This window comes from Pungitius pungitius, chromosome 1 (genome assembly GCF_949316345.1).
Source record: "Pungitius pungitius chromosome 1, fPunPun2.1, whole genome shotgun sequence".
In the NCBI taxonomy this organism is placed as follows: domain Eukaryota; kingdom Metazoa; phylum Chordata; class Actinopteri; order Perciformes; family Gasterosteidae; genus Pungitius; species Pungitius pungitius.
This window is the reverse complement of record NC_084900.1, coordinates 3,081,804-3,108,048: the sequence shown is the minus strand read 5'-3', so window position 1 is coordinate 3,108,048 and position 26,245 is coordinate 3,081,804. Positions and strand designations below refer to the sequence as shown.

Here is a 26,245-nt window from a genome sequence, read left to right as displayed (position 1 = left end):
CATGTTGGACACACCACCATGACAGTGTTACAGAAAATGCATTTCCCGCCAACAGTAGTCTGCTGAAGCCTGTTTAGTTTAGTTGTACATTTGAGTAAGCTCATAAAGGAGCTTAGTTGATGACAGAGGAGCTTACGCAAATGCACCAGGAAGCTGCAGAGATAGAATGTGCTTTACCCAGGTGGTAGGGTACTGCTGGACAGTGCTCTCAATGAATTTCCACAATTTATGGATTCAAATTCCTGATTGGTGTTACAAGAAGATATTGTCAGCACGTGTTATATTTATGTCTTTCTTCTACTATAAGGGAAAATATAGTGTGAAACGATGCCATGACCACCATGTTTCCCAGCGCACCTTCTTCCACATGTTTGCTGTGTCTCTAATGTGGCTTGTGGAAAACTCCCAACAGGATTTCTTATGGTCCTTTCAATAACAGCTTTTTTCTTGCCACTCTTCTATTAAGGCCAGATTATGGACTACATGGTTACTTGTTGTCCCGTTGTCCCAGATTCTGTCCACCTCCAGAGTTACCATGGGACTCCTGGTTGCTGCTTTATCAAGGACATCCCAGTGACCTCAAGATAAATGTGACCTTTGACTTTGGTGATGATAGAGGAACTTACTCTGTGTAAGCATCATGCTTGTGTGTCCAACATGCTTAAGAGCAGGTAGTCTGCCGCAATGGTTCCCAACCCAATTCTTTCCTGACGGTGTGCATCTGTCCACAGCCCCAGAGGTCACTCTGAGGGTCACATGAAACATTGTAGAATTTAATTCAAATTTATGTTGTTCTTATCTAGCGAAAATAAATGTAAACATTGTAGATGTAAAGTATTCCAGACAAAATGTCTATCTACATAACGTCATTTTCCCTTAAACCAGAGCATTTGACCAACATTATTTATCATCGGAGACCTTTGACCTCTTGGGCCTAACCGTCCAAATGGAAGTGTGATAAACCAGAATTAATTATCATTTTGGCCACGTGCGAAGATATACATATAAGAACATGTAATCTTCAAACTTAGCCGGAACGTTTTCTTGCCGCTGACTGTACACAACTTGAAAACAAGTATACACGTTAGAAGACTATCCTACAAGCTTCGTTGACTGATGGTGTGGCGCTGCAGCCCTACAACATGGTCTTATTTTGCTCGACCGGGTTCGAATCCATGTTGTGGCGAACTTTTAATAAATGTTCTTTTATGTATTTCTTCATACGTGGCAGTGACGTAGTGCTCACTTAAACAATCGTAATCGCTGCAATGGATATGGGATGCATTTTGAACATTTTCACCACAATATGTTTGCAAATGTGTGACGCCTCAAGTGACGGAGGCAGACAACACCTGCCCGCCGGGGGAAAACAAACACGCACGCGTAGCAGACCCAAAAACCAGCAGGCACGTAACACCGTCACTGAAAAATGGGAACAAGATTTCCCTTAACAAATATACATCAAGAAATGCTGCATGTTGAAATCCCCATCCTACACAAAGATACATTTATTACACTGCATATTTATTAAGAATCATAATTAAAACCGTATAACTGACGTCTTTAACGAACCAAACCGTTAAAAAATCGGTTGAAATTTGAGCAACTTATTATTATACAAAGTATATATATTCAACCGCAAATAATTAAACTGAACTGAATTCAATTTAAATTTTCGTGGTTGGATAATAAAACGTTGAATAATTTGCGGTTGGATTTTTGCAGTATTTTAACGTTGTAAAACATTCAGTTACATAATTTCAATGCATAAATATTGTAGCGATCGGAGTGGCAGATTGCGTTAGGCTGCGCTGGTTGGCGCATTGCATTATGGGACAATCTTTGGATGCATTTAAATCCCTATCCTATTCATGCGTGTTTTTCTAGGTTCTGTTATGTTGTGCTCAAGTGTTAGTGTTAGTTTAACGTGTAAGAGTGTGGGCACCATGACCCAACTTAGTGTGGCTGTGGTTGAAGTTCTGTGTTCAACGCCCTCATAAGATGTCCACATCCTAAGGTCTTTGGGTGTATGAAACACAGGAAAAACAGTGGCAGAAACCCAAGTCCCCTGTCTCACTCATCTGACCAAGCTCGCCACAATTTTCAATGCTAGAAATTTATTCATCAAGTTCTTGCACAATGCGATGACGCAGATTTACATCCTTACAGGATGCTAAAAAATTAACAATAGAATGAATTTCTCAACCATGCTTTCATTCACAACAATTATCATTTTTGGATTGGAGAACTTTCCACCGCTTTGTTGTCATCTTCTGACTCCACCTGGGGGATGTGTACGAGTCTATGAGGTCACAACACGTGGCTCTCGTCCTTCATTCGGATGTAAGTAGCATGTAGAGACACACTTCAGGAGTCGTCTCCACATCTGCCCCTCGGCCGTCCTGCATCAGATGTCGCAGCGGAACTGAAGAGTGACGTCTGTCATCTTCTTCCTGTAGTCTTCATCGAACTGGAGACTCTGGGCCTCAGAGAAGTGGTTCTTCCAGTCACCGACTTTCCCTGCAAAACCACGGAAAATCACTCGGGGTTTTAGCTCAAAGTGAGGCGTTTATTTTCTTCATGTCACACACATTTATTCATTTTTAGTTACCTTTTCTCATGAAAGGGGAGATTTTGAAATCCATCACAGCTATGCTGGAGTAGTTGACCATGTCGTCCTTTTTCATGTTATCAAATTGCGATCTATCGGTAATTCTCTTCTTCTCCTCGTCCGAACGGGACAAACCCAGGAAGCAGCAGAGCTTCTCTATTTCCCGCCCGGTATCCTGGAAACACGATGATGATGTTGTTTTTGTTGTTGTTGTTGTTGTTGCATTATCACCAGCTCGGTGGGACTAGCAGGCCTCAGCGGGAAGAAGTCACTACATCACCTCCACCAGATCCTCGTAGAAAACGTAATGGAGCTTGGGGTAAGTCTGCTTCTTCTTCCACCAGCCGTTCACGTGGTCGTACCAGGACCCGAACATCACTGAGGGCCCCGGGAACCAAACACCAAAGCACCTCAGGAGCCGTTTAAAGAAGGGGGAATCTGTGCCGCTCACAGGTCGTTTGGTCGTGCTTCACACTCACATTTCCCCTCCATGAATCGGTGGACGTAGCTGCTCCAGCCTCCGGGCTCCGGCTGCATCCTGTTCATGCGATCAAAGTGGAAATATGACACCACGTTGTCTTTGGCGTTGCGGGCCACGTAGATGATCTGCAAGAGAAGAAGACATTTAAATGATCAGACGATTTCCCCCCCCCCCTCGGTGTCTCCAGCTGATGGGTCTTGATTTCATGAATCAAATGGCACTTTGGCTTTGACCTTTATTCATTGATATATAAAATATGTCTCATCCATTGAAATAAGTATTGAACACGTCACCATTGTTCTCAGTAAATATGTTTCCAAAAGAGCTATTGACATGAAGTTTTACCCAGATGTTGGTAACAACCCAAGTAATATATACACAGGAACCAAAACAAAGAAGTTCAGAAATGAGGTTATGTGTAATAACGTGAAATGACACAGGGAAAAAGTATTTTAAAAGTATACGCGTATACGTAATTTTCTTCTTCCACAGAAACAATCTTCAAATCTTGAAGGTTCCGTGGGCCTCTTCTATGAATCTTGATCTTCAGTTCTTTCCATAGATTTTCAATAGGATTTAAGTCAGGTGATTGGCTGGGCCATTCTAGCAGCTGTATGTTCTCTCTTTGAAACCAGTTGAGTTTCCTTGGATGCGTGTTTGGGATCATTGTCTTGCTGAAATATCCATCCTCGTTTTATCTTCATCATCATGGTGGATGGCAGCAGATTTCTGTCAAGAATCTGTAAATTTGCCCGTTCATCCTTCCTTCAATTATGTGAAGTTTGCCAGTACCATTTGCTGAAAAGCAGCCCCACCTCCAAACTTCACTGTTGGTATGGTGTTTTTAGGGTGATGTGCAGTGCCATTTCTCCTCCAAACATGGTGGCGTGTTCAAACTTATCTCTCCCGCTATATATATATATGTATGCATAATATCCTCATACTACTACTTGGTCTGTTTCAGCATCTTTCATGTAAATCGACGTAATGCAAATCAACAACACACACTACTGACCCTGCAGTTTTGCTCCCAAAAGGACTTTGGCACAAACTGCACAGGAAGGTGAGTTTTAATGACTCGAGGAGAGGTGGGGAGCTTGTCCACTGCGTCTTTTCCTGCAGGAAAAGAGGACGGTGGAGAGAGCAAAGCATTGAACCGGGACGGTTCTTCAACAGTTCGACACAGCTGCAGTGAGGAGCTTTGAATACCTGAACCAAAACCTGGGCTTGTGAGCTCCAGTAAAGGCACTCTTTCAAATATCGGGACAGTCTGGCGCTCTGTTTGACCAAAATATAGGAGGTCAAGGATGTAGGAGACCCAGGTGTTTCCTAAAGGACAGAGAGACACCTCTATAAGCACATCGTATTATCTGCAAAGCATCGTATGTCAAGGGCCTCGCGGGCTACCTGCTTTGGGGTATGTTGCAACGAGAATATCATCCGGCTTGGCCTGGAAGCTCTGAACGTTCTCCCAGTTGTCTGTGAAGAAGTGAGTCATCGAGACTCCCTGGAAATCAAAGATTTCAGGTCGAGGCAGTAACTGAAGAAAAAACAAGCAATGAATGCAAGGTTCAGGTTTCACAGGAAGCTTGTAGGGATCTGCTTTGTGTCTGTATGCTGCCACATGTGTTCACATTGTGCATTAAATCTAAGAATACAAGTTGAAACGTAAGAAGACATGAAATGTGATGAATTTGAACCGGTAGAAGCCTTCTAAACTCTATAGTGTACAAACTGACTATGTTTTGTTATTTGAGGATGTATTGTCATGTATAACTGAATCCCCTTTTCTCTTTCTTGCTTCTTTGACTATTTCACTGTTTCAATCTTTCATCAATAGAGACACTGACCTTGCCCGGAGCAGAAGACATGCTGGCGGCTGTAGACCTTCCTCTTCTCCTGCTCACAGCTGTTTACCAGAGAAGCAAACACGCTTTTACTCCTTTTCTGTCCTTGTTGCGTAACACCTGGACCTGTGTAATCGGAGGCCAATAAATCATTGCATGCGTAACCTTCAGTCAGTTATTAACACGAAACTGCAGGACAAACAGACCAGAGACCTGTTTGAAGTGATTTATGAAGACAATGTTAAAATGTTCCATCAGAGATCCCTGACAAGTATATTCATCACAAAGCAAAATGTTCTGCTCAATCATTAATATCAAATGTCTGTATAAGTTGAATGTTTATGTAAAAGAAATAAATACATTTCTGCCTCCATGGTTAATTTACACAGTAAAAACATTTCTTAACAATTAAATATTGTTTATTGAAATGAGAAGTATAGTTCTGGGCTGAAGACCCTTTTTTGTGAGCGGGCAACCAAAAAATTTTAAAAAGCAAGAAGGTGGACCTTGGTTAGAGATTGTTAAGTCATAATATGTTTTTCAAGATAGAAAAAACACCCCATTATCAAATGAGAATAAATAGAGTGGTGGAAATTTGTGGATTGAAGCCTTGTGAGAAATCAAAAGTATCTTCAACTCGCTTTGTGATTAAATATTTATTACTAACTAGAATATAGAGAAATCATAAAGAATACAGAAATCATCAATACAAGCCATAAGTACAGACAAAGTCAAATGACTCAATTCAGCTGAAAAGGGAAAGATTGTTCCTTCTCCCTCAGAGGAGCAGGAAGATCTGACCAAGAGAAAAGGGGAGAGCAAGAGTTTTATACACTTTGAAGAGGGACCTGTGTTGTTTCAGCACAAAGCCCCATAACGGAACATGATAAGGATCGATCAATGGGTTCCATCAATGGGTTCCATCTGCTAAGACAGGACGCCATCGTGAACTAAGTCAGGTCACAAGTTTCTCACGAAAGGTCACACACCAAGTTCCTGAGAGACTCACAATATGCAACTCAACACATTCTCCCCCAACAAGTAACAAAATACATTCATGAAATGTTTTGGGTATGTTTTTTTGGGATTTGATTACATTTTCTTCTTTTTTTAACAAACAATGCTTGGTTTTCTTACACCTAACTAGAGTTTTTTCCTGATTACTGATATTGTCAGGCAGCACTGATCGATGTTAAGCGGAGCAACCTGGTAAAAAATGAAAAGTTAATGCTTGTGAATGTAATGATTTTAAAGTCAAGTTAAAAGAATTGGTCACTAAATACGCTGTGAAGAAATGTTGTATTGAATGCATTGATTTGTATCTCTGTAATAAACATAAAATCTAAATAATGACCCAGTGAAGAGAACGCATTTATTGTAACCACAAAATAGTCATTTTAGCGAGACTCTCCAAAGTATTATTTACAGAAATGTATGATGAAAATAAATACATTTCATAAATATGTGGTTGGACCGCCTGACATTTTATTTATATAATAATAAATAATAAAATAATATTAAAACACTATGAAAAGTTCTATAACCACATGTACTTGTTTAACCCCATTGTTCCACACTCACATGTATTCATTACATCCAGGACTTTTTTTAACTAAAAGACTTTACAACACGAGTTACTTGGATCCTGTTCTCATCCTGAATTGATTTAACCTCTTTAAACAGATGTGTTTATCACAGGAACACCATGTAACAGACCTTCTGGACACCAGGTTAACTATAAACAAGGATTTTATTACAGTTCTGGGGAATTAACAAAATAGTGGTCCAAACTCCAAACTCCTCCGGTAGGAAAAACATCCTTTTGGGTCTCACTGTAATCCGAGCGGCCGCCTGGGGCCAGTCCAACTAGATTCCTGGCAACCAGCGCCGGCGCTCCGCACACGCACATCACGCGCTGCGCGTAGGGCACCAAGTGCCTGGGGGGGCACCAAAAAATCTGGGACGTGAAAAATCATCACAGTAGGCTACTAGTACAAATAACAAATAAAATATGTCTAAAGCATGTTAATATGCAAAAGCAATACAAAAGTAATAGGCCTAGACCAAATTAGTCTAGAAAAAGGGGAACCTCCTGTGCGGCCCCCCCTCCCCCAGTGGTTTGTTCGATTATGCCTCAAATCTCAAATGTGACAGACAGCTTTGAAACGGCTTCGAAAAGGCATCAAGAGTCGGGGGCGGAAGAAAGAGACAGCGGGATGATGCTCGCGCGTCGCTCTCAGCTAAGACAATGTTTTAAATCAGGGGTCCCCGAACTTTGTCTCGTGAGGACCGTTGCTAGCGGTCACCGGTTGGCCGGCTGCCCACATGTACTCGCCTCATAATGTCCGCACGGACCGCCGTGGGCCGTAGTCGGTACTCGTCCGCGGGCCGCCCAAAGTTTCTGTTACCGTTACCGTTATCATTTGTTTTTCATGTTATCGTTTACGTTTTTGCATAACAATCGGCTTCAAGAGGCATATCCCAATCTATGGATTGCTCTTCGTATTGCACTGACTCTCCCTGTCACAGTTACCTCTGCTGAGCGAAGCTTTTCAAAGCTCAAACTAATCAAAACGTACCTGCGCTCATCAATGGGGCAGGAACGTTTAAGTGGTCTGGCTGTCATCAGCATCAATGGGGACGTGGCTCAGAAACTGTCATATGACCTGAGAGCTGATTTTGCAGCTAGGAAATGCAGGCGTGTGCCTCTGTAGGGCCTTTGACAACTGATGGTAGTGAAAATGTTTGTAATATAGTTCTATCGGATAGCAGAATGGTCTCTTTTATAGAGATGGTAAAGTAAATTCTACTGTGCAGTTTGCACTTTATTATTATTTGTACTTATGTATATTATTTACTGAAGAAATGTGCACATTATTACTTACACGGTTATATACTTGAATACTTTCTGCGTTTACAATGTTCAGTTCCAAATCTGTGTTTTTAGTAATTGTGGTGGTATTTGGTATATATAATTTATAATTTTATCTTTTATATAATTTATTTCTTTTCATGTTTGTTTATGTAAATTATGTATGTTTAGAAGTTATTTGGGGAATAAAGAGAACCTAACTAAGACATTCTGAATGGTTGTTATTCCTTTGGTGGTGGTTGGTTGGTTGGTTGGTTGGGGGGGGCACCACCAAGCATTTGTGCTTAGGGCACCCAAATGGCTAGCGCCGGCCCTGCTGGCAACGTCATGTCCGTATTCCCTCGGATGAGTATCTCCGGCGGTCTGGTTCTTCGCCGGGAGCCCAGCCTGCAGCTTGACTCTCCAACCCCACTTCCCCCCACTAACTCTCCCTGACCGTTAAAAAACCCTTCAGGTTATCAGACCCCAGGTCATCTCCCGGGTCGGAATCCCGAAAGAGATTCTGACGGACCAAACACAGATTACAGCCTTCCAGTTGGCAAAGAACTAAATTAACTAAATGAATGAGTTAATGTTTAAATGAAATTGCCGTTTTCTCTGAAATGTCTCTGATTTGAGGCCAAAGATTCTAAAACAGAAATGTTGAATTGTTTAATTGGTTATAATGTTTACCATCACACCAGTTTTACACAGTTGAAGAAAAAGATGGAGGACATCATCAGTGAAAGTAATCCACCAAGGACTCATCACAACACGTCTTTATTCTGTGAAACCTCTTTCCAACAGATGTCCCTCAGCCTGTCCTCACAGTGTCTCCATCATGGACGAGTCCTGGAGACTCAGTGACTCTGACCTGCAGTGTTGGACCTCCGTCTGCAGGATGGAGGTTCTTCTGGTTTAAGGCTGTTCACAAACTGTCCCCCTACAACTACACCTATGATCTTCTAGCTGGTAGCACCACTGGGACTGAACAGGGTTCCTACGTTCTTCATGGACAGACACACACAGCAGGATATGTGTGCAGAGCTGGAAGAGGAGATCCTGTCATTTACACTCTATATAGTGATGTGAAGTTTGTCTGGTCTGGAGGTGAGTTTGTTCACACTTTTATAAACTTTAATAAATGTCCTTTTTGTGTTGACATTGTTGGTCCTGTGTGTGTCTCCTAATGATGTGTCTTCAGGTGTGAATCCAGCAGCGTCTCTCACAGTGAGTCCTCACAGACTGCAGCACTTCAGCACAGAGTCACTGTCACTGAGCTGTGAGGGAAACTCTACTGAGTGGAGAGTGATGAAGGCTGATGGATCTGGCTTCATGTCATCCTGTTCTTACTGGGGAGAAATGACTGGATCCACATGCAACACCAGCACTAGAGCGAGTAGTGGAGTGTACTGGTGTGAGTCTGAAACACAGTACAGCAATGCAGCCAACATCACTATACACAGTGAGTTTATATTCATCAAAGGTCCAACACGTCTTTGTGGTTGACTTTCCTCTTCATGACCACAGACGTCCACCATTGACTTTAAACCAGGAGGACATGTAGAGTCATCTGGCTCCATCCTGGCTCCTCCACTTTGTCCCTTTTGGACCATTCTGTAGCTCAGTGCCACTAAGTGGACATTTGTCTCTCCACATATTGAGCATTAATTAAAGATGTAACTGAGCATGAACGTCACCAAAGGGCCGTCTCTTTCATCCATGAAATGCAGCTATTGGCTCAGCTGATGTATGAATGTGAATAACAAATGTAAACTACACTGTAAAAATAGATGTGTGGTGGTTAGAACTGTTGCCTCACAGTAAAAACAAGCTGGGTACAACTCCACCACAAGGAGTTAATTGGTCGGTCTAAACTGCCTGTAGGTGTGCGAATGGTTGTCTGTTACTGGCTGGCATCTACGGGACAAATCTGTGAAATAATATTGTTTCACTGCAAAACCTTTAATGATATCCCTTTTTTAAACTTTATTGATCATAATAATACAGAGAAAATCCCTAAAATAAAATATGTTTCTCCGTAAAATTGTATTGGAAAATTCCTGTAAATGTATGGTTGTTCGCACTTAATAAAGTTATTTGACCTTAATCTTACAGTCTTTGTTTGGCAGCCGCTGCTGCCAGTCATTTGAACTTTTTACGATTTTTTTTTTTACAGTGTATGAATGTGAATAACAAATGTAAACTATAAATGTCTTCTCTTCATTGGACATCAGCTTGTTTGACTTTCCGTCCTCTGGTCTCTTTACAGGTGGTGATGTCATCCTGGTGAGTCCTGTCCGTCCTGTGACTGAGGGACATTCGGTCTCTCTTGGCTGCGAGTTGAAGACAAAAGAACTTCTTGATGATGTGGATTTCTATAAAGATGACAAACTCCTCCCAAATGCTGTCAGAGGGGAGCTGTTTATCTCTGCAGTTAATAAGTCACATGAAGGCTTTTATAAATGTAGAGGAAGGAAATCACCTCAAGGTTTGGAGAATTTGACCTCAGCAGAGAGCTGGTTGTCAGTGGAATGTGAGTACGAGTAGAAGATGATTTCTTTTGTAACACGTGTTACAGTCTGAGTTAGAAAAGGTGTAACTGATTTAAACTATTTGTTTGTGTGAGACATTATAGTTTTATATATTTCACTGTAAAAGAAATCAAGGGTTCATGTAAGTGTATTTGAGTGTACGTGTGGTAGTACTTGTGTATCTCCTCATGGTTGTGTGTACTTGTGTGTAGATCCTGAAGAAGCAGCATCAAGCTCTGTGTTTCTCGTGATGTTGGTTGTTGTTCTGGTTTCTGGAGTTTCACTGATTCTTCTCCTGCTGCTGTTTCTGTGTCACTACAGAAAGTCAAAAGGTGAGATCTTTTCCTTCTGATATCAGACTGATTTCACTGAAATAAGTCAAAGTCCCAGATATTATTACACACACTAATTAATGATCAATGTGGAACCTTTTTCTTCAGCTTCAAGCCTCAGCAGGTTGGTACAAGCCTCTCTTCTCTCACTCTGAACATGGCAGCAGGACTTTACATGTTCCTCATTCAATCCTCTGTGTTTACTTCATGTTTTGGACCCACAAGGTCTCAGAGGACCAATCAGAGCCCAGCTACAGACCACATGATCAACCAGGGTGAAACTGAAGACGGACATTACGCTTCTCTTCTTCATGGTCAGCTTTGATCCTGATTTATTTTAATTAAATGTTGTTTACTTTAATGGTAACATTTCTATAGCTAGTTACCTGTTTGAGAAGATTATATGATTCATACAAAGTGGTTCAAATGATTGAATGACCTCGTCTTCATCCTCACTGTTCTGCAGGTGATTCTTGTCTCTATGAAACACTCAGAGGCTCTGAAGAACGTAAACAAGGTGCAGTACATCCTGTGTGTTCATCACACAGCTGTTAAATACTAGAATCACATGATCAAGTGTCTTTAAATTAAAGACAAAGTGTATGGATGACGTCACAGACTCTGTGTTTGAGCTTAAAGACATTGATGGCTGATGTGAACACTTCTATGAGGGAACAACCTGCAGTAGTTGAGATGCTTTTGTAGGTCAGCAGAGCTTTAATAAAGGAGAATAAAGTGTCTCTTCATGCATTCATCTGATCCTTCTAACAGGGACGAATGATGAACCAGAGGAGAGCGATTACTCAAATGTGACGAGATAAACAGCTGCAGGTACTTCAAGTACAACGGACCATGTAGTACAATGTGAGTGTACTTGTGTATTACTACCAGCAGTCAGCAAAGGTCCAACACAACACTTACACATGTTACTCTTAAATAACCTTTAATCTCTTTTCCTTCTCTCTTCTTTCAGATGAATAAAACATCTGCATGGACAGAACCAGGGGAACAGATGACGACATGAAAAACCACATCTTTGTCTCTGAGTAATTATTGTGTAACTTCTTTCCTGATATGAGACAGTATTTTGCAGAGGTGTGGACTCGAGTCATGTGACTTGGACTCGAGTCAGACTCGAGTCATTAATTTGATGACTTGAGACTCGACTCGACAAAACGTACAAAGAGTTGCAACTCGACTTGGACTTGAACACCGATGACTCGTGACTTGACTTGGACTCGAGCCTTTTGACTCGAGAAGACTTGCTACTTCCCATGAAAACTAGGGGAAAACATTTTCACACCACCGCGCCGCTATGCTTATCTGCATCTGTCAAATAAATGTGCGCCACCTGTATGCAGAGAGCGCGCTGCCTTCACGACATCCAATCACTGCAGTCCATTTTAACGTATCAACGAGACAGCTCGTTCAAGGTTACAAAAATCGGGATTTTTGAACCCGGATTCAGACTCCGATGGAAATCCTCGCCAACATTATGTCAACGTCCGTTTTAAAGTAGTGTAATGAGCTGAGTTAAAGTTATTAGTTAATCAGTTATGCAGATGTTGCATGTGTTCACGTTATGCTCCGTTACCAGCTGTAGTTACGCGAGACAACCCGAGTTTTGGGGGGCCGTGTATGCGGAAGTGTTCGTTCGGCGTGGTGACGGCCAACAGTGACCGAAGTTGAGTTGTTTTATATAAATAAATGCAGCGGAGTTGCAAGCCAGCCATCGCCTCCTTATTTACGCTGCAGCATTGGGGTGAGCGTTACAGTACTATAACACAGTCACAGTCGATCCACCATTACCCTTCCCTTCGTAGTGTAGGTCTGTGAGGCAGCGCACCATCACCCAGGGTTCCCCGTCCCCACTATAATAAGAGGACTTGAATTGACTCGAAAATAAAACGTTACGACTTGTGACTCGACTCGAGACTCGTTGGCTTTGACTTTAGACTCGACTTGGGACTTGCTTCGTCTTTGACTCGATTTGACTCGGGACCCGAGGGCAATGACTTGAGACTTGCTTGTGACTTGCATAATAGTGACTTGTTCCCACCTCTGGTATTTACTCCGTAGAAGTCCTTGTTAGTGACGATTGAAAAGCGCTGAAGAGAGTTCTCTCTTTATTGATCACGTGTTTCCAACTCCTCAGCGAGGAAAGACGCTGCAGGATCAGAGGCGGCTTTGCGCATGCGCGCTTCCCTCAGTCTGGACGTGTGTCGCCTCTCTGCTGGACTGCTGCGCAGGACCGACACGCTGAGGACAACACGTGCTTTCACGTCCGACACCATTAAAGTGTACAATAAATGCAGATAACGTTGTTGGATTTATCACTGGTCGCTTTAGAGAAACAACCGCAGCGAGAGTTTGGGAAGTCCTTGAACCGAACAGGAGTCTGCGCATGCGCATATCTAAATGTTGACTTTAGATCTCAGAGTTTCGACTTTATAACTCTTATTTTTTTAGTGGCGGAAATGGGCTTCCGTTGTTCTTAATGCGTTCAAAACGTGTTAAAAAGTCTCTTCTCACAGACTGATTGGGTTGTAGTTGCTTCTAGTCTCCACTAGAGGGCGCCAGCAGGCAGCCGAAATGCATCTAACGCATCTGTTGCAGAAACTGTCCCCAGACCTGTCATGAGGATGTCGGCACTGCCCTCCAACCTGTCTGCCGCTCTGTGCGACATCACGGTCAACTGCTCCATCGGGGAGGAGTGGGCGTGGTCTGTCTGTGACGTAGAGGGTTGCAGAACCTCCCAGAGGTCAAACAGGAAGGTCGTCATCAACATTTTCACTGACGACACGTCCGTCGTCTGTCGGGGCAAAAACAACGTCAGCGTGAGCAACGTGTCTGAAAGCAGGGAGGCAACGTGTAAGATTTATGTGATGATTTGTATTATTGGAGCAGGATTTATACTCACAGTCACTTTAAAAAGTAATTGTTATGTGGTAATATAATTAAAGAGAAATCTACTTAATTCAAGTTATTCAAGTAATTTAAATGCATCTCAGCTTACCAAAAAACGTGGTTGTTCAGTTCACTCGTGGTACCAGCAGGGGGCAACACTTTGATAGGGACGATGGTTGCAGTGTGCGTGTCACTCTGTGTTTTCGTCCTCATTGTAGCCAACGGGCTCCTTCCCACCGGATGTCCTGGGCATCAGGTTAGCCATGTGACCTCAGCATTTCACCTCCCAGATGCTCCCGACACCGACCCCCCCTTCAGGGTGTGAAAAGGAGTGTTGGTGTCACGCGAGGAGGCGTCCTGTCCTTGGACACGTTCTCATTGCGCTTCTTCACCTGAACCTGGAGAACACGCCTCTGTGGGTTACGCAATCATCCTCTGCAGAGTCCTGTGGTGTTTGAGATCCTTCAGGGGAGGTGGGACTTGTTGGACCTCACCGAGCAGCTGGATGTGAAACGTCCTCAGAGGACCACTAGGGGACGCCAGAGGGCCCCAAACGGCACCTGCAAGTCCTCCTTTAGTCCAGGACTCGACCCGCTGTGGTTCTGTCCCCGGGGGCCATGTCCAGGAGACCCGGGAGACACATTGTAAAGAAGCTGAGTCCCTCCCCATCTGCTCAGGGTTCACATCACGTGCACTAATGCACGGGTCCAGTGCACGGTCTGGTTGTTGCACTGTGGGGTGATTTCATTTGTCAAAGTGCCAAAGTTTTCCACTACTTTGATAGTTTGGACACAGAAACATTGAACCCAGAGGCCGTTCTGTAGCTTCTCTTTACTAAGATGAAGGTTTCCTCTGTTTTACTTGCAGTATTAAATGAGGAGGATCAGAGTGGGGAACTTGTTTGTCACACATTTACAAATTTAACTTTGTAGCCATCGTTGTAACAACAATGTTTTATTATAAAAATGTCACAATGATTTGTGTTTGCAGTTTATTGAATTTAACTTCTATTTCTATTTTAACATGTTCTCATACACCACAGAGACATCTCTGTAGAAGCCGATCAGGTGTGGTTTGAATGTGGTCGTGTTACACCACGTAATCAGCAGCAACACATCTTGTATGAAGGCGAACAGGAACGTTTTTGGACTAATTCCGAGAAGTTCTTTCATTGTAAAGCTATAACTACATCACACGTCTATAACATCTATTTATATTTATATGTATAAATATATGTGTGTATATATAGTAAGAGGTGAGCAGTGAGAGGTTTTCGTCTCTCTTCACGTCCACTTCAGTCTGTCTCTTTCTTTCTGTCCTGTTTCAGCACAGTCACTTCCTGTAGGAGACGAGACATCGAAACCACAATCTCACCATGAAGTGACGACATTTACAAGCTGCTTGCGGCTTGTAATTTGAAATCCTCTCAGTCTAGATTATTAAGATTATTAATATTACAGGGGAGACCTTTGACTTCCTGCAGCTGCCTTTACAGAAACCTTTAGCTTATGACCGTGTATGAAGAAAGGATATTAAATATATCTCCATTAATCTTATTTCCTATAAGCATTGAACATGTGACGTGTTTAACAGCGTCTGGTTGTTCAAAGGGAAGGAAGCACGGACCATAAACAGAAGCTCTCATCTAATATTCACACGTTGTCCCTGCATTTCCACATTTCTGCGCATGTTTCACACCTTTGAAGCCGTCTGCTGACACGAAGCGTTTCTCACAGCAGAGTCAGAGTGTCACAGTGGACGTGAGGATGGGACACACTTTGTTTGCTGTGTTGGGCCTTTTCTGTGAGTACTTTCTCTCTTTAAAGCACAGTTTTCACAGATACAACTTTTTAAAGTCCATAAGTTAATAGTTTGTGTCAGTTTGATGAAGCGTGATGATGTTTGTCACTTTATTTTAGCACTGAATATTCTCCTCAACTGTGGACACGCTCAAGGTTTTTATACAACTTTCTTTATTCTGATGAATTCACTCAAGAAGATTTAACACCTTCTATCACTGTTTTACATTTAATGTTTCTGTTCTCTTTAGTTCATTTATGATGAAAACAAGAAAAAAACACAATTCATTCTTTGCATGTTGTGTTTGTTTCTAGATGCTTTGCTGCATTTTGAGCCAAACTGGTCCCCTTTATTTACTGGAGAGAAAGTTACCTTCACATGTGACTCAAGGGAAGCAAACGATGCTGACTGGGATTATGCATTTAGAATGAATGATCAGTGGACCCCCTACAGAGCAGCAAATATATATACACTATCATATCTAACTACAGGACATAGTGGTGAATATCAGTGTTTTGCTATGAAGAAGAAGACGTATCCTTACATTATAAGACAAAGTAATAAAGTCTCTCTAAGTGTTTCAGGTAAGTGATCAAAGTTTTTCCATCACAACGAGTTCATTAAAGCACTTTTATATTAATGAGACGTGTTGATTTAATAAACCTGTTTGATAAAGTGCTAATGTAATATAATGTAGTGATAATTAATAAATGTTAACTAGTGTAAGAGGAACCTTGAAGTTTACCACTGATGTTGTTTAGTCAGCTGATCTTTGTTTAAAAGGATCAATTATCAGATTATATTGATCATTTCAAATAAAACAGATAAAACATGGACTGATTATAAGATAACAATAGCATGATGAAAAAAAACTAGAATTTAGTTTATGATTCATTAATAATAACACAAACAGATCAAACATATCAGCAGAGTGTGGCGCCTCCTTCAGGTGAAATGTACTCATTACTTAGTGAACCTTTAATTATTTATTACATGGAGACTGACTTTAACATCTTCTGCACACAAATTGATGTTAAATTATAATTATATTGAATCATGAATCACTGATATCTTGTATCATTGATCATTATATTAAACTGATTCAGTAAAGCAAAGAACTAAGTGTTCCACAGACAAAGATGTGACCTTTAACTCCTGCGTCCTCCTTGTATGAAGGAGAATCAGTGACTCTTAACATGAGCCTGATTACCTTTAGTTTACTAAATCTAAACTATATACACAGATTCAGAAATGATTAAATAATTTCATTGTTGTGGTGTTTTAATTTAGCAAATTGTAGTATTGTTTATTCACAATAATTGAATTGTTTGTCTTTGTTCTACATTAAAAAAGCAAAACCAGAGGCCCAACTGAGCAAAGACTCTGCTGTAGAGGGAAGTGTGACCCTGACCTGCTCTGTGTGGTCATCATCATCATCATCATCATCTGGATGGAAGTTCTTCTGGTACAAAGACGAGAAAACCTCTGAACTTCTGAACCTCCAGAGTGGAAGCATCTCTCCCTCTGGTGGAGGAGTCTACTGGTGCAGAGGAGGAAGAGGAGACCCAGTTTACTACTCAGAGTACAGCCATCCAGTCGGTAAGAACTAAACTGATAGTTGATGTGAAATAAAGTTTTTGTGAATAAGGATTAAGACTCACACAAAAACTCTGTGTATCTTTTCTCTTTGGGGCCTGATGATGATGAACAGTCACAAACAGAGCTGTTGTGAAGCCCAACTGGCCTGAGATTTACTCTGGAGAGACGATCACTCTCACATGTGGAATAAAGGATGGAGCAGGCTCTGAGTGGGAGTATGAATGGAGAACACCTGACTATTACACACCTCAAAACCCAAGAGGCTCCATGATTACATCATCAGTCGAAGGAGACTACAGGTGTAAGGGCAGACTGAAAGATGAAGCCTCTACAACAGAATGGAGTAAAGCTTTCACATTAGTTAAAACATCAGGTATGTCATCACTTTTATTTGAATTATCGACAATATATTTAAAAGCTTTGTTTGATTATTTGATATTTATATATATTTAAAGTCACAATAATGACATTGTTTGTCTTTGTTCTACATTAAAACAGCAAAACCTAAGGCCCAACTGAGCAAAGACTCTCCTGTAGAGGGAAGTGTGACCCTGACCTGCTCTGTGGGGTCATCATCATCATCATCATCATCATCTGGATGGAAGTTCTTCTGGTACAAAGACAAGAAAACCTCTGAACCTCTGAACCTCCAGAGTGGAAGCATCTCTCCCTCTGGTGGAGGAGTCTACTGGTGCAGAGGAGGAAGAGGAGACCCAGTTTACTACACAGAGTACAGCCATCCAGTCGGTAAAGAACTAAACTCATAGATGATGTGAAATAAAGTTTTTGTGAATAAGGATTAAGACTCACACGAAAACTCTGTGTAACTTTTCTCTTTGGGGCCTGATGATGATGAACAGTCACAAACAGAGCTGTTGTGACTCTGCAACACGACTGGCCTGAGATTTACTCTGGAGAGACGATCACTCTCACATGTGGAATAAAGGATGGAGCAGGCTCTGAGTGGGAGTATGAATGGAGAACACCTGACTATTACACACCTCAAAACCCAAGAGGCTCCATGATTACATCATCAGTCACAGGAGAATACAGGTGTTATGGCAGACGTAAAAAAGGAGCCTTTACAACAGAATGGAGTGATGCTTTCACATTAACAACATCAGGTATGTCATCACCTTTATTTCCCTTAATAAAAAACAAACAAAATTGAGTTGTTTAATTGGTTAAAATGTTTAAAGACAGTGTACTATCACGCATGTGTTTCACCGTTCAAGTAAAAGATGGAGGACAGCAGAGTGTGGCGCCTCCTTCAGGTGAAATGTACTCATTAGTTAGTGAACGTTTTATTATTTATTACAAGGAGACTGACTTCCACTTTTCTTCTGTGTCAACGAACTCGTTTCATTTCATGGTCTTAAAAGGCTTGCAGTTGTTTCAAAGCATTTGACCTTTAGAACACCAGGTGGAGTCACGCTTTTTGTTAAAGACGACCTACAGAGTGACGTCTTTGTGTGTAAAATCGTCTGATTGTTTATTTAATTATCAGACTTTCTTGTTGCGTGCATCGTCACTGCTGCTTTTCAATGCATTTCTTTCACGGACATATTTGTCCCGTATCTTTCTCCAACTTTGTTCACCAATCGAACAAGATCTCCCTCCATGAACTGGAGGCCATAATCACGTCCTTATATTCCACCAATGACGCGTTGTGTCAGTGTTCATATTCACGCGTTTCTCCCGACAAAAACTCTTCAAACTGATTCACTCTCTCGTAAAAAATCTTCGTTTTAATAATGGCGCAATTATGCTATGAAACCGGAAACGTGAGACTCTGTAAAGGATGCAGTTAGCGGACCAATCACAGCCTTGTTTGCTGCGTGAGCTCACAAAGCTTTTTGCGCAAGTTTAGAAAAATATTTAAAATAAAGAGAAGAGAAACATCGAGATCCTCCTTGGCAAGGAATGACTGAGTGGCACCTGATTGGCACCTCGTGGAACGCAGTGGCAAAACAAGGCAACTGAGTTGCTATTGGCAGTAATTCAGTGGCAAGTCCAGAGCGAGCGTCACAACATCACGCTGAGTGGGCGGAGCCAAGTTTTCCTAGAAAACGTCCGTTGTGTGTACGACAGATCAGCTGACGCTAATACGTCTGTTTTATTATTTTTTATTTATTTGAGACAAGTGAAGCCTCGTTTACTTACAGCAGCGACTCATTTTAGCTTTGGACCAGACACTGTTCACTTCCATCTCATGTCTGCAGGTTCTGTGTGTGTGTGTGTGTGTGTTTGTGTGTGTGTGTATGTGTGTGTGTGTGGTCGGAGTGGGAAATGAAATTGATTTAGTTAGAGTAAAGTATCCCCTAAATTGCCCCCGGGTAAAGTAACATCGGTCAGTGGACAGGGGGGGGGGATTGCTGGGGTCCAGGAGGGGGGGGGGGGGGGGGGGGGCTGTGGCTTCTGTGGCAACTCCGTGGCTTTTGTGACAACCTGTTTGGAGTCCCCAAAAATGCCGATTGATCCGTTTTTTAACGACCTGAGTGTGGTTTTGTTTTTCAAATAATCTTCTTAATTTTCTTGGGTTTTGCTGAGCTCATTTCTCCTGTTGGGTATTAGGAGGGCGCTGATATTTCTGCTTTCTTGTGGAACCACACAAACTCATCACTACTGTACATTCACTCAATCAATAAAGAAGATTGGACTTATGGGCCGCCGTTTGTAAAATATTGCACGTTCTAAAATCCTGCGCAGTTTTCGTACATTTAGCGTAGAATATTCACGTCACTTTTTCAAACATTTAGAGACAAAATCATGTAAATACATGCAACAACTTTTCCAAGTACAATGTTTGGCAGTAACACAAAGTTGGTAATCATGATTAATCACACCTGAATCCTAACCATTTTTTCTTTCTAAAATGCATACTAAAGATAAATAACAGGACACAGATACATAATTATTAGGGAGGACTCAAGCGCAGAGTTTTTCCAATCAAAGTGCTCTTTATTCCTAAACAAATACACAACGTGCTCCAACGACGAATGACGTAAGACAATGACGTGACAAAGGACCACAGGCACACGGGGCTTAAATACACAAGGGAGGTGCAGGTGATTGAACACAGATGGAGGCAATCATGCAATCACAAGACAAGGCAGGAAGTGAAGTTAACCCAGGACCACAAGAGACATGAAACTTCAAACTAAAACAGGAAGCGAGGCCAAACCGTGACAGAACCCCCCCCTTAAGGACCGAATTCCAGACGGTCCTAAAGTAGGGTGGAACCTAGAAAAACAGACAAGGGAGGGAGGGCGGGGAACCCGACAACCCCCGGCCGCCCAGGGGACTCCACGAGTCGGCGGCACAGTGTCGGGTCCCTCCGGCCGGGATGCCACGCCGCCCGGACTTCAAAGTCTTGGGGGGCCGGCCGCTACGGCGACCGGGCTTCGTGGCGGGGGGCGCCGGGCGGTGCGGCTCCGGCGTCGTCATGGCGGGGGGCGCCGAGTGGTGCGGCTCCGGCGTCGTCGTGGCGGGGATCACCGGGCTGAGCCCTGACCCCAATCCCCCTCCAAGGACCGGATTCTAGACGGTCCCCAGAGGGTGGGAAGGGGGGGTCAAGATCGGGTGTCGAGGGGCCGGGACGGGCAGAGACACGACTCTGGGGGCCGGGACGGGCGCTGACGGGCGTCTGGGGGCCGGAACGGGCGCAGGCGAGGCTCTGTGGGCCGGAACGGGCGCTGACGGGCGTCTGGGGGCCGGAACGGGCGCAGGCGAGGCTCTGGGGGCTGGAACGGGCGCAGGCGAGGCTCTGGGGGCCGGAACGGGCGCAGGCGAGGCTCTGGGGGCCGGAACGGGCGGAGGCGAGGCTCTGGGAGCCGGGACTGGGGGGTTCGTGGTCTCCTTCCCCCCCCGGGCTCCCTTTCCTCGGGTTGAGGATGTCTCGTATCTCGAGGCACATCTCTCGGTAGCCTCTGGGCCCGAGAACAAGGTCCGTCTCGCGCTGCCAAAAAGGACTTCCCACGTCCAAATAGTCGGGGCCCCGAACGCTCCAAAACTCTGCAGAGTCCTCCTTAGGTCGCGTCATTCTGTCACACTCGGGCTGGGGCAGGTTGCAGTGAGGACCCAAGCGCAGAGTTTTTCCAATCAAAGTGCTCTTTATTCCTAAACAAATACACGACGTGCTCCAATGACGAATGACGTAAGACAATGACGCGACAAAGGACCACAGGCACACAGGGCTTAAATACACAAGGGAGGTGCAGGTGATTGAACACAGGTGGAGACAATCATGCAATCACAAGACAAGGCAGGAAGTGAAGTGAACCCAGGACCACAAGAGACATGAAACTTCAAACTAAAACAGGAAGCGAGGCCAAACCGTGACAATTATTATCATCATTATTATTTTTTTACATAAATACATGTTATTGATATTCGATTTTTTTTTAAATAATAAAAAAATAAAGCTTTTTTTCTTCTCTGTTCTGCTGCTCGAGAAACGGGGGGGGGGGGGGGTCTCTGGCGCAAACGACTTGTTGGGCCTGACATATGCCTGCAGGTGGCAGTAATGTGTTGTATAGGATGAAGTGCATTCCCTAGAGGAAGAGGCACTTTCCTGACCTGAATCATTTGTCACACTGCGCGTGCGTGAAATGCGTCAAAAAAATTGACGTAATTAACAACAAACAGCTAATTAACGCCGTTAACGCGCTATTTTTGACAGCCCTAATATAAATGTTATATATAAATGTTAAATGTAAATGTTAAATGTAAATGTTAAATATAAATGTAAATCTAAATGTTGAGTTTAAATGTCAGACATGACGACTGACAATTACAATACTTACGGTAATTCACGGTAATTGCCAAGATGGCAAGTCCGTATAAATTAGCTCTTGTTATAGAGCAGTATAGTACCGCGCACCATATCAAACTATATATTTACTACATATAAAAACGTTATTTACACAATGGGCATGTTTTCACAATGACAAATTAACATTTTCAACAATGTATTTTCAATCAACACATGTAGTAAATATACTAAGAGAAACAACTGACTGTGTATTTAGTTTAGTTTCACGTGTCCCACCACAGAGGCACAGAATGCTGACTTCAAAATCTTACATCAGCCTTTTGCACAATTGAAGTGATATTAATAAAAATGTTTAAATGAATCACTGTTTTCATATTCGTATTAATCTAATCCATGAAGATCTGAAGCTCCGTAAACCAACTCACTGAAAGTGCTTTGCAGAATGTCAACTTTCTCTCTTCTGTTTTGGCTTCGTCTCCGAGCTGCTTTTAGAGAAAAAAACGTTTCATTTAAATTGGAGGCTTGAGTTGGTAGAAAAGTGCAGAACGAGTATTCCTGTTGTGACGCCACAGAAGCCACGGAGTTGCCACCTATATGAACACGCAGCCCCCCCCCCCCCTCTCCTGGACCCCTGAGACCCCGCCTGTCCACTGTCGGATGTTACTTTTACCGGGTGGCAATTAGAGGCTTTATTTGAACTAAAGCTCTGAACTCTGAACTTAAGAACTGAACTCAGGTGCCATTGCTTGCCGGCGGCCCAAGCAGAATCTCCACCTTGTATAAAAATGGTCCTGAGTGGGTGGGCGTGTCCGTAGAGGATTTACCTCACGTGACCCAGCAGATCACCAGAGTCCGCTGCTCGGCCCCCTCGCCGGAGGTCGGTGGGTCTCAATGAAGAAACTTTTCAAAAAGCCTTTAAAGGCTCAGAGCCAACTAAGTTTTATTTACTTCAGAACAAAAAATGACATTATAACAATTTACAGAGAAAAAAGGATGTAAAAATGTGGAACAAAAGGGAGATAAAAGTGTTGAGAATCATCCAGAGTGAACCTTCTCTCACCTGATGTCAGCTGTGATTGATGGATGGAATGTTGACACTAACAATAATTACATTGTTTGTCTTTTTTCTACATTTAAACAGCAAAACCAAAGGCCCACCTGAGCAAAGACTCTCCTGTAGAGGGAAGTGTGACCCTGACCTGCTCTGTGGGGTCATCATCATCATCATCATCATCTGGATGGAAGTTCTTCTGGTACAAAGACAAGAAAACCTCTGAACCTCTGAACCTCCAGAGTAGAAGGATCCCTCCCTCTGGTGGAGGAGTCTACTGGTGCAGAGGAGGAAGAGGAGACCCAGTTTACAACACAGAGTACAGCCATCCAGTCGGTAAAGAACTAAACTGATGATTTACAACATGTATTTGTGAATAAGGGTTAAGACTCAAATGTATCTTTTCTCTTTGGGGCCTGATGATGATGAACAGTCACAAACAGAGCTGTTGTGACTCTGCAACACGACTGGCCTGAGATTTACTCTGGAGAGACGATCACTCTCACATGTGGAATAAAGGAGGGAGGAGGCTCTGAGTGGGAGTATGAATGGAGAACACCTGACTATTACACACCTCAAAACCCAAGAGGCTCCATGATGACATCATCAGTCCCAGGAGACTACAGGTGTAAGGGCAGACTGAAAGATGAAGACTCTACAACAGAATGGAGTGATGCTTTCACATTAACAACATCAGGTATGTCATCACCTCTATTTCCCTTAATAAAAAACAAACAATATTGAGATGTTTAATTGGTTAAAATGTTTAAAGACAGTGTAACGCATGTGTTACACCGTTAAAGTAAAAGATGGAGGACAGCAGAGTGTTGCGCCTCCTTGAGGTGAAATGTACTCATTAGTTAGTGAACCTTTTATTATTTATTACAAGGAGACTGACTTCCACTTTGCTTCTGTGTCAACGGACTCGTTTCATTTCATGGTCCTTAAAGGTTTGCAGTTGTTTCAAAGCATTTCACCTCCAGAACAGCAGGTGGAGTCACACTTTTTGTTGAAGACGAGGGACGTCTTTGTGTGTAAAGTCGTTGGTTTGTCTATTTATTCATCAGACTTTTTTGCTCCGTGCATCTTCACTGCTGCTTTTCATCTCACTTTTTTCACGGACATATTTGTCCCGTATTTTCCTCCAACTTTGTTCACTCATTGACCTGCAAACCAACGTTTTTGGAGATCTCCCTCCATCAGGGCTGGACTGGGACAAAAAAAGGGCCCTGGCATTTTTGCTCAGACCGCCCCCCCACAATCGGTCGGACAGAACCACCAACCAGTACACTATCCTAGCGTTCCCTGTACATGTGCATATCTACTGTTCCGTTCCCAAAAACCCATGAAAAGCTGAGAACTACTGTAAGTGCCATGGACGGTATTTAGACAGTTGATGGACCCCATTGACTTCAATAGTAGAAAAAAGATACCATGGAAGTCAATGGGGTCCATCAACTGTCTGATTACCGACATTCTTCAAAATATATATTTTTGTTTAGCAGAATAAAGAAATTCATACAGGTTTGAAACAACTTGGAGGTGAGTAAATGACACAATTTTCTTTTTTGGGTGAACTATCCCTTTAAAGAGCACAAACCCCTCTTTAATATGACACCAAACAACATTTACCTCTAATTGTTGAGACACTTACCATAAAAAACCTATACAAACAAATCACTCACACAAAACGTCCTGATAATATATATATATAATTTAGAGTATTCACTTGCCGTAATATTGCATATTGATATTGAAAATTCCGATTAAACATTATAAAATATCTAGTTAGTTGAATATACAGCTTTCAAAATGCAAAGCAGGTTTTTAACCCCTAAATAACACACGTTAGCTACTTCTTCTAACGTGTAACTCGTTGGTGAGTAATAATTAAAATAATCAAATGGCATCGTTTAAGTTTTTTTCTAGAGAAGAAGGGACGAAATGAGTTTTAAATGTTTACATTAGAATATATAAAATATATAATATCACAAGTTGCAGTTGAATAAGTGAACTCTCAACAGTGCGAGCTACAAATACAGTGCAAAATAGCTTATGCTGTGTTATTTGACTTTAGCTAACTGAGTGGCCATTGCAGTAACTTTTAAGTGACAATTTGACAGATGACAACCTGACACTCAGACTTTATAATCGCAACAACCGACAACGATAATGTTTGTTGTCTTATTATAATATTCATTAATGGAGGTAACTGTTAAATGGTCATCATCTTGGTTGTGCCCAGGTCCACACACACTGTCCTCATGCACCGCCCTGATTAACACCCCCTCCCTGTTCATGGAGCTACCTGCTTGCTTACCGTTTCAATGACACTCTCCTGCTCACTCTGCCCCTCCTGGACTTCACTGTCACTCAGACACCTGCTGCACCTTCTCCTCTGCTGCCTGCGAGCTAGGTTTGCCAACCGTCCCGTATTACCCGGGACATCCCGAATTATGGGCAATTTTGATTTGTCCATCTTTTTGACAGCTCCAGTACCGATTTCCAATCACAGCCTGCTAAGTCAAAGACGCGCGAAAAACTCCCGGTTGTTGTGAAGTTGTGTCGCATCAGAGCAGTGTGCGCGCGGGGGCCGGGTGGCCAGAGCGGAGCATGCGAGGTTGTGCAAGCCCGGCCGCCGACCGCTAGCACCCCCCCGTCAGCCCGCGAACGTGTCCCTGATTTGGGGGTGGGAGAGTTGGCAACCCTACTGCGAGCCGCAAGCACCGCTATCGCTATGGCTAGTCACCTCTCCTCCTCCATGTGCTATTTATGATGTTTATGGCATGCTGTTTCTGCAACATGTCGTCAGGTTCTGTAGTAGTTTTGGAAACTGAAGCTACAACACTAAACACGTCGGTTATTTTTGAACATGTTGATGAAGAAACTTTTCAAAAAGCCTCTAAAGGCTCAGAGCCAACTAAGTTTTATTTACTTCAGAACAGAAAATCACATTATAACAATTTACAGAGAAAAAAGGATGTAAAAATGTGGAACAAAAGGGAGATAAAAGTGTTGAGAATCATCCAGAGTGAACCTTCTCTCACCTGATGTCAGCTGTGATTGATGGATGGAATGTTGACACTAACAATAATTACATTGTTTGTCTTTGTTCTACATTAAAACAGCAAAACCAAAGGCCCGACTGAGCAAAGACTCTCCTGTAGAGGGAAGTGTGACCCTGACCTGCTCTGTGGGGTCATCATCATCATCATCATCATCATCTGGATGGAAGTTCTTCTGGTACAAAGACAAGAAAACCTCTGAACCTCTGAACCTCCAGAGTAGAAGCATCTCTCCCTCTGGTGGAGGAGTCTACTGGTGCAGAGGAGGAAGAGGAGACCCAGTTTACTACTCAGAGTACAGCCATCGAGTCGGTAAGGAATTAAATGAGTTAATGTTTAAATGAAATCACTAATTCTCTGAAGACTGATTTGAGGACAAAGAATCTGAAGTGT

The 26,245-nt window shown here is 42.7% G+C and overlaps 2 protein-coding genes and 1 long non-coding RNA gene across 4 annotated transcripts; 2 read left to right on the top strand and 1 right to left on the bottom strand.

Moving 5' to 3' along the window:
* Positions 1-2,137: 2,137 nt before the first annotated feature.
* Positions 2,138-5,051, bottom strand: LOC134122993 (cytosolic sulfotransferase 3-like). Of its 2 annotated transcripts, none has more exons than XM_062560678.1 (8): positions 4,943-5,051; positions 4,500-4,632; positions 4,302-4,421; positions 4,108-4,208; positions 3,091-3,217; positions 2,892-2,989; positions 2,612-2,786; positions 2,138-2,520 (listed from the first exon to the last, which is right to left on the bottom strand). In XM_062560678.1, the coding sequence occupies exons 1-8, from the start codon at positions 4,961-4,963 to the stop codon at positions 2,408-2,410; spliced, it is 888 nt and encodes a 295-aa protein (XP_062416662.1). In that variant the 5' UTR covers positions 4,964-5,051; the 3' UTR covers positions 2,138-2,407. The 2 variants fall into 2 exon arrangements, with proteins under 2 accessions (XP_062416662.1, XP_062416665.1); XM_062560681.1 differs by having other exon boundaries at positions 4,500-4,599; positions 4,943-5,022.
* Positions 5,052-8,602: 3,551 nt separating this feature from the next.
* LOC134133019 (uncharacterized) lies at positions 8,603-26,004 on the top strand (the record flags this gene model as incomplete). The annotated part of the gene is made up of 11 exons (XM_062566298.1): positions 8,603-8,892; positions 12,812-12,928; positions 13,286-13,527; positions 13,782-13,882; positions 14,005-14,182; positions 17,075-17,335; positions 20,889-20,983; positions 22,919-22,942; positions 23,030-23,051; positions 23,221-23,484; positions 25,916-26,004. Coding segments are annotated over 11 exons (1,683 nt in total), but the record flags the coding sequence as incomplete, so codon positions are not given.
* On the top strand, positions 10,753-11,745 carry LOC119221788 (uncharacterized). The gene is made up of 5 exons (XR_009955397.1): positions 10,753-10,780; positions 10,882-10,970; positions 11,123-11,173; positions 11,428-11,520; positions 11,630-11,745. It is a non-coding gene; the product is annotated as an uncharacterized LOC119221788 (long non-coding RNA).
* Positions 26,005-26,245: the final 241 nt, after the last annotated feature.